At 39.5% G+C, this 12,789-nt stretch overlaps 1 protein-coding gene across 1 annotated transcript; it reads left to right on the forward strand.

The window, feature by feature from the left end:
- The first annotated feature begins 5,379 nt into the window (after positions 1–5,379).
- On the forward strand, positions 5,380–6,174 carry LOC110889070. Its single transcript, XM_022136571.1, has one exon. The coding sequence runs from the start codon at positions 5,380–5,382 to the stop codon at positions 6,172–6,174; it is 795 nt and encodes a 264-aa protein (XP_021992263.1).
- Positions 6,175–12,789: the final 6,615 nt, after the last annotated feature.

Here is a 12,789-nt window from a genome sequence, read left to right on the forward strand (position 1 = left end):
TTCTTGGACTTCATTGGTTAGGCCGGTCGCAGGTACTGCGCGTCTGTAAGAAGGACTTCGCTTAGCGACCTAGTGATCTCGGTCCAGTTGCGGTCCCGAGATTCTTTCTTTGACGCCCGGTTATCCCGTTGGGCGTTAATTGTTGCCCTTGCGTCAAATTGGTTGGTACACGGGAAATAAGGTTTGGAATCGCTGTCGCGATTCCCTTTGTCCCGGTTGCGCTTATTGTTGCGCTTGGGCTCGTAGCGGGAGGTTTGGCCTTCCGCTTGGGGCTGTGCCTTTGCGAGGTGCGGTTTAAGGGACCGCTGAGTCTGGGCGTATGTCTTGACCGCAGTCATGACATCTTCCCATTTCTTCGGCAAGCCGTCTTTGCCGGAGATAGTCATAACCATCTGTTCATCTCTCACGGCTTTGATGAAGTGGTTACGTGCCATTTGGTCAGCCACGTCGCCTATCTCCAGGCATTCTTTATTGTATCGGACGACGAATGCTTTGAGAGATTCGTCGTCCCTGCGCCAGATACTCATGACGTCCATCGAATAACGTTCATGACGTCGCTGCTGGCTGAAATGTGCGAGGAACTTTGCATGTAATTCCTCAAATGAGGCCAGTGATGCTACTGGCAAAGAATCGAACCAAGCCCTGGCCAGACCCGTCAAGGTCTGGGGGAAAAAATGACACCAGGTGGGCTCGTCCCACCTGCCGTTGCACCCTGCGCCCATGAAAATGTTCATGTGATCATCCGGGTCGGACGAACCGTTGTATTTCCCAATGTTGAATGGGAATATTGTGGTGGTGACATGGGCGTGTGCGATTCTTGGGGCGAATTTAGAGTTTTCGGCCGCGGCTCTTGGCCTGTAGGGTTGGTTCTCGGGGCGCTTTTCGGCGCGGAGGTATGTGTTTCGGGGGTGAGTGGGAGGAGAATAGTTGCATCCTCCAGTCTGCTGCTAGTGGCATGAGAATCCCTGCAATATGTATGGTCGTCCGGGTCAGTACGACCATATCCTTCGTGTTGAGGCTGCGGTCCCAGCCGGCTTTGGATGCCGGAACCACGGTGGACTGTGGATTTCCGCCTGTTATCGCCTTGGGGGCACAGGCGGCTTTGTATTGGGCCTCTGGTACGAGACCCATATGAGGAATCGTCCTCGTTAATTGTACGGACCTCACAGTAAGAGGATACGCGGTCTTCACGCCTGCTTCTGGAGGCTGGACGTGAGGGTGCCCTGCCGTCATATTGTAAAATACGAACCGTAGGTGTATGTGGTGTCGGGGTAGGCCCGGCTTGTACTTGCGCTTCAGCGCAAGCTCGGTTGTATGTTGCGGCTAGCAGGGCTGCCTGCTGGTCATACCAGGTGTGAGGGTCCATGTCCAGAGGGATCACAGATGCGTACTGTGACAGGTCGTGTCCGAACGTTAGGGATGGACCCCTTTGGATTGATGTGCAAATGTGGCCAGGATTTGGGATTGGAGGAGTGATCATCCCAGTCCCTGAGTTGGTGGGGTTTAGGTTATCCCCGGTAGTGTTATTCGGACGATCAGACATGATCTTTTGAGAGGGAGAGAGATGGTACAAAAGTGCTTAAGAGTAGCGGTGGGCGCCAATGATGAAACAATGGTTAACCGGGCTGGGTTAACACATTGGTCTCATTAAGAAGGGTTAATCCCTTCCTCTCGAGGATCGCTGGCTGGATCGCCTGCCGGTTGATCTCCTGCACAAGGAAAAAAACCGTGACTCGTAACAAGGAGGATGGGGTGGGGGGAGCTCCTTGTTACCACTCTCCAGCGTGAGAATCAGTAGTCTGCTTGGGAAGCAAAGTATGATAGTAGTAGCAGTGAGAGAGTTGTGAAGAGATACCTTAAACCTAGTTTGGGGTTGGTATTCATAGCCGAGGAGTGAAGGAGGAGGTGGATGGATAGACTGACGGCATGCTGCACCTTTGCAGGTGTGTCAGGCATGTCGGCTGTGGAGGTGACGCCACGTCAGTCTGTCGCTTACGTAGACCTGACAGGCCGCTGCCATTGGTGCTACTTGCTTTGTGGTGTCAGTCCCACTTGCTGAGTGCACAGGATGCGGTGCGGGCCGCATCGCTGTATGCGGTAACTGTAGATGTTCCCGCGTCTCACTCTTTCATCAAGAAATACGCGAGATGCGGTGCCGAGCCGCATCGTCGTGGTGGTGACTGTTGCTGTTTATCCAGCTCCCTTGTATTGATAGAAGTGTTCACTGGATGCGGTGCTAGGCCGCATCGCTGTGAATACTTCCGTTTTCATACGCCAGATGCGGTGCCGTGCCGCATCATTATACCATTCTCATATTCCAGGTAAGTCCTCCATCATTGGACAGATTGGATTCAACCACTGTGTCTGCGCATTCCCGCACGGACACAGGTAGGTTGTTAGCTAGTGGGGGTTTTGATAAGGGTAATGGTCACTCGCGGTCGTGCTGACGCGAGATCTGGGACCATACGCCTTCAATGGCTGAGGCTTTTGAGAAACTTTTGGTGGAATTGACTGCACAAAGAAATCAAGAAAACCAAGAGTTTCAAAAAATGAAGAAACAAGAAGAAACAAATACTCAAGCTCTTACTAATGTCCATCTGTTAGTAAAGAGATTGCAGTATAATGTTTCTAGACTAGCAAAAGTTGATCTTCATGAACTGAAAGCTCCAATTCCACAAGAAAGACAAGCAAGAGGATCCGAAACTCCTCAACAACAACCAGAAAACATTCAGCAAGATCAAACCAAACAAACAGAAACACCAACAGCTCAAAAACAGAAGCAGCCCATAGGTCCACCTCCAGATAAACAAAAGTTACTCATGGGTCCTCCACCAAACGTCCCAAAGCCAGACACTTCAAGGGTCCAACAGAAAGAACATGTTCCGGTTCAGTCATCTTCTACAGCCATCACAGGAGAAACAGAGTTAAGCATAAAAATGGATACAAAAGAGAAGAGAAGAATGGAACATGAAGTGACCTCCTCAAAAAGGCCAAGAAAAATAATGAGAGAATATTCAGAAGGAAACATCAAAGAATCAATGGTGCTGAAAGGTGATTTACACACAATTATGTATCCTTAAGAACATCTAAAGCACTACTACTGGAAAGGTCCAGAAGACAACCCAAAAAGGCCACTATCTCCATTAAGTAAAGGTATTGTTGAAATCAGAAACAATGGAGGATGGGAAATTCTGCACAAACACATGACCAATCCAATAGTATCTATTGAAAGAATTGATACTTTGACCACTGGAGGAGGTATCTTAGGTTATGAAGGACAAAACAAGTATACCCTTATCAGAAAAGATAATAGTGAACAAAAGGTTACTGATGCAAATCTGGCTGATGATATTCACCCAATGGGAATAGTCAAAATGAAGAATATCATTGATGAAGAGAAAAGTAATTCAGTTGTGATCAGAAAAGCCCTTGACAGTCTCAAAAGTGCAGGAGCAAAGTTATACAAAAGGGCTGCACTGGCAGACTTTGATCTATGTATCAATTTTGAGTATAGCAACAAGGTGCTAATACCTCCTCCCAACACCTCAATTCCAGCTGAAATTCCTTCTAAACTGGTGAGAACTGGAGCAATCTTTGACAGACCAGAAATGTGTGTAGTCTTCAAAGATGCTAATGATGAGAAAGCTCTATTCAGAATCAGTGAAATATGCAGGTATTCCAATCAAACTCTTAAATATATAAGGAACTGCATGAATGAGAAACAAGAGCAGCTCAAAAAGAAGGGAAAGCACAATGAACAGCTGAGAAAAACAATTGAATAGTGCATTCAAAACTGGATGGAATCTAGAGTATGGTACAAGGAAATGTACAAAGAAACTCAAAAGGCAATTGATCACAAGAAAAGGTTGAAACCAGGAGACAAATACAGAAGTGGAGTAAAGATCAATTAATGAATTGATGAGATTAAATTTATGTTTTTGAACAATATTTTATCTTTGTCTGTTTTTGAACAATGGTTGGTTGGATTATGTTTTATGTTTCTGAATTTAGTTGTTTGATTTTTCTTTTCAAGGATTAGTTAAAAGTTGTTTATGTTGATATAGATAGTTCATTTTCTTACAATACTTAGGGGGAAAATGTTAGGAAACTTTATTTGTAAGTATTGAAGAAAATCACAATCAACTGGATCTATGAAGTGATAACAATCCTGAAGATCAAAACAAGAAGAAGATGATCAGATAGGACAACTAAAATGCACAACATCTACTTCAAAGAATCACAAGTTGATCAAGAGCTGATTTGGATTATCATAGAAGGTCATTTCTGATGGATCTGATGATATTTCTGATGAAATATCGTCAGTTTCTGACGATTCTGATCATCAGATTTTCTGATGATTTGTTCACCAGAATTTCTGATGAAGTGGTTTATCAGAAATTCTAATGAATACCCCACTTGTCTAAAACCAAGCTCTATCCTGCCACCATGACCGAAGCAACTTGACATTATTGGATATCATGATTACAAAGGCAACTTGAACGTTGGATTAAATGAATATGTCAAATTGTTACTTTTTGCAGGACTTATTGCATGAATAAACTATTGTTTATTCATGTACCCAGCCTTCTATAAATAGAAGGCTCAACCAGCAGAAGACAATTGAGTTTGAAGCTTAGCATTCATATACAACACACAAACTCCATTGCCCTTCTCACCCACAGAATTCAAGATTCATTTGTATTAGATAATAATCTTACAATCACCTTGTAAACTATTTTGTTTCAAAGTGATATAAACTTGATAATTCTGTAGGTCTTGTTTCTGAAAGTCTGATTTCCATTTCCGCACATCTTTTTCACATCTACTGAAATCACTTGCCATATTACCTGAAAAGAAGTTGTTTAGGCCATACTGGGTCAAACAGTGACTTTGGCTAAAGCGGTTCTAGAAGCATCCTTTCTTATTATCTCTCTTTGTTTTTGGCGCCTAAAAGCGTTATTAAGAAACTTGAAGGGCTGAGGAGAGATTTTGTTTGGGGACGGACATCGTTGAGGCATAAAATTCGATGGGTCTGTTGGTCGAACATCCTTAAACCAAGTGCGAAAGGCGGCTTCGGATTGGGTGGTATAAATAGCTTTAATATCGCCATGATTTCAAAGTAGTGGTGGCGGTTTCATGACAACCCCAACCAGCTGTGGGCAAAAACTGTCGCAGCGATCCATATGACCAGAGGGAACAAGCTGCTTATTCCGGCAAAAAAAATCCCTCCCTGGAGTCTGGAAAGATATCAGCTTCCTAGAAGGCGGTTTGGCTAAATACGGTATTGTATTAAAGGATAAGCTGAGGGTCTCGGTTGGCGATAGGGCTTTAACCAAATTCTGGAAAGATTCTTGGATCTCTCTAGAGCCGCTGTGCGACATGTTCCCTGACGTTTTTCGTCTTGCAGCTGATAAGGACGGTACAGTTCAAGCTCACTCAGCCGTAGACGGCAACAGTAGAAGGTGGGGCTGGGGGTGGCTTAGGGAACCCTCGTCCGGGTCCGAATGGGGCCAAATCGGGTTGCTAATGGGCCTGCTAAACAACGTTTCCCTCATAAATAAAAAAGATTCTTGGGTGTGGGACACTAGCTCAGGGGAGGCCTTTTCTATCAAATGTATCAGGCAGGAAATTGATTCATGGGGCTCTGATCAAGCGATCGAGGCTTGCTTCAAGTGGAACTCTTGGGCGACTCCAAAAAGTAACTACCTCCTTTGGCGTGCTATCTCCGGTAAAGTGGCGTCAAAATATGCCCTTAACCAAAGAGGGATCCCCCTGCAAAGTATTATGTCCGATCGTTGCGGTTTAAAGGTAGAAACTTCGGACCACGTCTTTGTCGAGAGCCTCTTCGCTCAAAGCATTTGGTGGAACGTCTTCGTTTGGAGCAAGGTTCCTTTCCCTCGGAATGTTGCTACGTTGCGGGATTTGTTGAAAGACATTTTGGAGAGCCCGGGAAATAAGACATGGATGAAATTGATCTATATGGTGGCTGCGGCAACGGTTTGGAGGATGTGGCAAGCGAGAAACAACAAGACTTTTGAATGGGTGTTTGTTCCGGTCTTGAGAACAGTCGAGTTTATCAAAGAGGATGCCTTCGTTTGGTTGAAGAATCGGACAAAACTCCCTCCCCTAGCTTGGGAGAAATGGATTTATTTCGATGTATTGGACCTTCTGTAGCTTTGTTTCTTGCCTTAGTTGTTTGTTGTGCTTTTTTCCAGTTGTATTTATCCCAGCTCCTTGCTGGTTTTCTATATATATACATATATAGAGTTTTGGTTGTTTAAAAAAACAAAAAATAATAATTTAAGATTATTAGTATAAAAAATAGCATTATTAATATAAAAAACTAGCATTAGCCATTAAAAAAACATGTCCTATATTAACATATTTAAATCTTAAATGTGAGAAAGAGTAGCGCACAAATAAAAAACACAAGGGGCCATGTGAAATATTATTCCAAATATACGAGTGATGGTCTAAATTGAATAGCTAGACAAGTGATGGACATAATAAAGAAATGAAAATGGAAAACTTCAATAAAAGAATCACGAGGAATATATATTTTAATACAGAAAACCTAAATATGAAGAACCTTTGCTTACACCTTGTCAGTCGCTTCTCAGACTCTTGTGTTTATGTATGTGGAATCGTGGACCCTCGGAGGCTTATTAATCTGAGCACCAACGACATGAGAGGGAACACAAACATACATGCATATACATCCAACCATATATAGGGCGGACCTACACACAATGTGGGTGGGCGGCCACATCCCTTGAAAAAAAAACTTTTTAGTGTTAATTTTCGTCGAAAATTCCAACTGCACCCCTTGAGTTTTTTCAACCGCACCACTTGAAAATTTTTAACCGCCCCCCACAGAAAAAATATTATGAATTTATAAAAAAAATAAAAAATAAACACTAATTATTATAAATATATACGTATATAACACAATTTATATAATTATTGTTTAACCACTTATTTACTTTACTTAACCCAATCTACACTCTAATTTTAATAACCCAATTGCCCAAGCTTAAAGATTTTGAACTAAATAAAATAACCCACCCATGACCCATTCGAATTCCAAATCTCACTCCAAAAAAGACGCCCAACGACTACAGTCTACAACGAATCATGACTGGACGAGTTTTTTGGCCGGGAAATTCAAAATTCAGGTCGTTCCGAACATTATTACGCTGGAATTCCGACTTAGAACGGGTATCCTTTCTTTATTGATTGTTTTTGTTGTTTTATGTGGTGATTAGGAGTAAATATAAATGTATAATGGATTGATCTTTTTATATTTTTGATGTTTTTTTAGTTGTTCTAGACTTTTATTTAATGATTTTGTTGTTTATTTTAAGCTTTGTTTGTTTAAATAATTACTAACTAGCATTTAAAATTAGGGCTTAAATGTTTGAAAATTGTGGACTATGGTATTGGTTGAACATGATTGTTTATTTTGTTTAAGTATTTAGTGTTGTTAATTATTAACTTATGGAGCGATTTATATGTGATAAGAACCATCAGTAGGGAGGTTATAACGCGATTTCTCAAGAGAAAAAGGGTTGAACCACTTTTTTTCATCGGATTCTTCTAATTAAAGACCAAGCTATGTTTGAGATAAGTTATTTTATTGTTGTTTTATTTAATGATTAGGAGAAATAAAAGTAGGGAGAGGTTGGACTTTGATGGTTTTTTGTTGTTGCTTTACTTATGATGAGTTTTTATGTTGTTTACTATTTGTTAATGTGATAGTAAGTTAGGAAATAGGATTTGATTCTTTGAAAACTGAAATTGACCCAACCCCACTTGATATGATCTGACCCGCTCTCAAAATGTTTTTGTTTATGTTTAATTGACCCGACTCGATCCACTATGAACCAATTTTTTATATAGCAAGGGGCTTAAAATCTTTAAAACAATTTCGCACCCCCAGGAAAAAATAATATATATAGATATAGGATTCGGTTCAAGAGTGAACACAAATGTATTTGCGAACTAAGCGAACTAGTCCTAGCCGTACACGTGTGTAAATCAATGGCCAGGATTTGTTCACTCGGTTAGCAAATACACTTGTGTTCACTCTAGAACCCCACCTATATATATATATATATATATATATATATATATATATATATATATATATATATATATATATATATATATATATATATATAGGAGAAGGATCCGTTAGGAACCACCCTTTATTGCGAGAACCGCGAGAACCAGTGTGAACACAAACAGTAATACCTAAAAAAATCTAAAAAACACCCAAAACTTTTTTTTTACTATTTTTTTTGGAAAAATCGCTATATTTCGTTTATAGTAAAAAAAATTCAAAAAAAAATTTCGAGTCACAGTTATCCATGCACATGTGCATTTGTATCATTTCTTTGACAAATTCCGCAATTCATTACAAATATTAGACAATTGCACTTTCATTTACACTACCACATGTAATACACTACTTTTTACGTTAACAAAATAAGAAATGCACATGTGCATCTATATGTATCAACGTAAAATAAGGTGTATTGGTACACTACTTTCTCTTTCATCTATCATTCCATCCATAATACATAAACATGCACATGTGCATTTTTGTCATTTCTTTTACAAATTCCGTAATTCAATACAAATATTAGACAATTGCACTTTCATTTACACTACCATGTGTAATACAATACTTTTTACATTACCAATATTAGAAATGCGCATGTGCATCTATATGTATCAACATGAAATAAGGTGTTTTGGTACACTATTTTGAATACATTTCCTTTTCATCTATCATAGCATCCATAATACACTACCACTACCTCCTACCATTCATAATACAATACCATTACCTCATACCATCCATAATACAATACCATTACCAATATTTTCACTTTATTACATGTATGTAAACACCATTTATACCATCCAATCAACATATTACATCATAAATTGACAACTATAACCAAACCATCAACCACTAGATATAACTAACCAAAAAACATGTATATGGGCCTACTTCTCCATTCAAAATCACAAACTTTTTGTACCAAAACACGTTATATCATGGTTATACATAATGATGCACATGTGCATTTTGAATATTGGTAATGTAAAAAGTAGTGTATTACAGATGGTATTGTAAATTAAAGTGCAATTGTCTATTCCTGATAACGTATTACCGAATTTCTCGAAGTAATGATACATATGCACATGTGCATGGATAACTGTTACTCGAAAAAAAAAGTTTTTTTTTTTTTGGTAACGAAATATAGCGATTTTTTTTAAGAAATATTAAAAAAAAAAAAATTGAGTGCTTTTTTGATATTTTTTAGATTTTATTTTGTGTTCACATTGGTTCTCGCGGTTCTCGCAATAAGGGTGTTTCTCGCATGAACCTTACCCTATATATATATATATATAGGAGAAGGATCCGTTAGGAACCACCCTTTAATGCGAGAATGATGCGTGTGAAGTGTTATATAGTTTTTAATGTATATTTTAAGCCCTTTAACACTTGTTAGCGAAGTTTTAAATTTATAAAACACGATATTTACTAACACTAAACACACATATGGGCAAGTGCACCCATCGTGAGCTTAGTATAGTGTTGGAAAGATACCGAGGTCGTCCAAGGACACAAGAGCTTTTAATACTGGTTTATCCTCAACATCTAATCAAATCAAAAGTTAGAAAAAAAGGTTTTTAAACTAGAAAAATAAAACTAACTAAAATGCTGAAAAATAAAATAAAAGTAAAAACAGATAGACAAGATGAATCACTTGGATCCGACTCGTGTTTAGTGTAACCTTTGATTATTTCCGCACTTTTGCACTGTTTAAGAGATTATCTTAGTTATTGTAGTAGGCCCCTCTTTTGAAGGTTACATTACCCTCAACCCAGTAGTTTGAGTCAGCAAGGATACAATCCTAAAGGGTTAGATTATTGAAAGATAATTAATTAAGTTATTAATGCATAATGTGGTAGGCCCCTCTTTTGAAGGTGACGTTACCCTCGGCTAAGTAGTCTGAGTCAGCAGGGATACAGTCCTAAGTGGTCGGGTTAATGTTTTAATAGTAGCTTACATATGAGGCGATCAAAGAGTTTGGACCCCCGCCATCCAATACCGGTGGGTATTGAAGGAGGTCCTACTAAATTTGGCCCAGGTCCTCGCAGGATCTATACACTGAACAAGGCAAGATCTTACCAAACCATTCCCTTATCCCCCGACCAGGTAGCCAACATATCTCCATATAGACCGTGGATATATGAATGGTGAAAATCTTTTATTTTATATAAACAGTAAAATAATGCCAAGACACCACGGACAAATGATAAGGAAGATTCACCTTCAACATAAGAAACTAGTTATTAAAGTCATTAATACATAACCAAATAAAAAGTGCGAAAATATTAAAAATAAAAAGTATTACACTAGACACTTGTCTTCACCAAGTGATGTAAGAGACTTAGGCAAACATGGCCTTTGATTGTCAAGAACTCTTACGATCAATCTTGGATCCCGAGACGACTCACACACTCTATGATGGATGATGGATGATGGTGGTGGATGATGGTGTTGTGGTGGTGGTGGAGTGTGGGTGAAGTGTGAGAGAGGTGGTGTGCCAAGAGATGGTTTGCAAATGAGCCAAGCACCCCTATTTATAGCCTGAACAGTAGCTCGGGCACGGCCCCGTGTCCATCCTCCTTCTCTTTCTTCATTAATTGCAGTTTGTCTGCATTAGTTGACCACGCCCCCGTGTCCGCTAGGCACGACCCCGTGTGTAGAAACGTATCTGTACTATCAAGATTTCCTTAGATTCTGCGAATCTTAGAGTTGACCACGGCCCCGTGTCCGCTGGGCATGCCCCCGTGGTGGGTGATAGAAGCTTCTACAACTGTCTTTTCTGCAGACACTTGGGCACGCCCCCGTGCTCACTGAGCACGGGGCGTGTTCAGCCTTCTGTTTCCTTGTTTTTGCTTTGGAAGATGCTGTCGGGGGGGTCGGGCATGCCACGTTTATTCCTTTTCTTGTATTTATGTTAGATTTAGCTGAATTTTTGCTTCTTTTGTTCATTTGAGCTCATTTAATCCTAAAAATACAAAAGGAAGACAAAAACATACTTTTTTCCAACATTAGTACTAAAAAAGGGTTAGTTTTATGCCACATTTGATGTAATTTATATGTTGCATTTTGCACACATCAAATACCCCCACACTTGAATCTTTGCTTGTCCTCAAGCAAAACTCTTTATAATGTGGCTTTACACTCCCAAATGGAATGGGTAGAAGAGAAGGTTTTTGGGCTTGTCATAGAGTGTCGGGATTTCCAAGATTCTTTATTAAGTTTTATTTTTATTTATTTACAATCCTATTCGTCATGATTTATTTAAAACATTACATAAGATAAATTACTTATTAGGGCATAGCATGCCTTTTTAAAATTCCATTTATATACAAGTTCACATACCTCACGGGGGATCACTCAACACTCGGCCGAAGATGTATTTTAGTGAATCACTCGAGAGTGGCATGGAACTTACTCTTACCATAAGCTTGCCAAGCAATCAATCCTCCTCCTTTTTAACTATACACCTTTGTAAATATCAAGAGGACTTTTGGGTGAAGAGTTAGGCTTGGGTTAAAGGTAGGTGGTTGGGTTAGTGGTTAGTAAAAGGGCGAAAGGCGTAAAAAGCGTCAGTTTTCGTAAGACTTTTTATTTTTGTAACTTTTTATTTTGATGAAGCGCTTTTTCAAACAAAGTTCTTTTTGATAAATTTGTTTGTTTATTTCTTTTGGCTTCATCATCATCATTTTTTTTTTTTTGATAAGGAAGTCATAAGAAAAACCGAGCTTTGTTACTAAAATAAAGGGTTAAAAACAAAAAAAAAGGGTTTTGGTGGGTAAAAGGGTGTTTGTTATGTGTTAAGAAATGAAAAGGTTTAGGCTCAAAGGGGTTAACTTGGGGGATTTTTGGGTAGGTGGTAAAAAAAAGAAAAATAATGGTGTAGAAATAAAAAGGGTTAGTCCTAATGCCTCCATCATTTACTTACTTGGGTTTAAGTTGATAAGGACCGGGAATGTATCGTCGTGGCAAGTTCTAGAGTCGATAGAACCAAGCAGCTATTCACACAAGAAACGAAAAATGAGCATTTAGTTTAAAGATATGTATTTGTATGCTCAATAAAGGCTCAAAACTCACTTTTTGTAGGAATGGGTTTTTATGTGATCAAGTATATATAATCAAATTTTAACTAAACTTGTCATGCCGTTTCATAATTTTCTTATGTTGGCTCTTTTTATCACGACACTATCGGTTGTAAATTTGTAAAAATATAACCTTTTTAGAACTTGAAATTCCCAAATTAAACCTAGACAAGTAAAAAAATGAAATTTTTTTTTTGAAAAAAATTTGGGGTGATTAATGGTTCCAATAGAGTTTTGTGTAAGGCTTGTAATTAGGACTTGTAAGATTCAAGGTTTTAGCATCCCCCCCCCTCCCCACACTTAAATTACACATTGTCCTCAATGTGTCCCTGAAAATAAGTTTTTAGGTTGACTGGATGTGTAAAAAGGTGTGAAAAAGCAAATATTTATGTTACTGGGCGTCTGGACACGGCCCCGTGGTGTCCGGGCACGGCCCCGTGGTGTCCGGGCACGGCCCCGTGTTCAGATCGCTAGTAACAGAAATTAGTAAAAAGAAACAGAAGCCTGGGCACGGGGGCGTGTTAGTGAGCACGCCCCATGTCCAGTTACCTGAACTGGGGATTTTCTGCAGATGGTTCGGCA

This window comes from Helianthus annuus, chromosome 2 (assembly GCF_002127325.2).
Source record: "Helianthus annuus cultivar XRQ/B chromosome 2, HanXRQr2.0-SUNRISE, whole genome shotgun sequence".
Taxonomy (NCBI): Eukaryota; Viridiplantae; Streptophyta; class Magnoliopsida; order Asterales; family Asteraceae; genus Helianthus; species Helianthus annuus.

Coding starts and splice junctions, on each gene's coding strand:
- LOC110889070 (XM_022136571.1), top strand. CDS start 5,380: ATGTTCCCTGACGTTTTTCGTCTTGCAGCTGATAAGGACGGTACAGTT.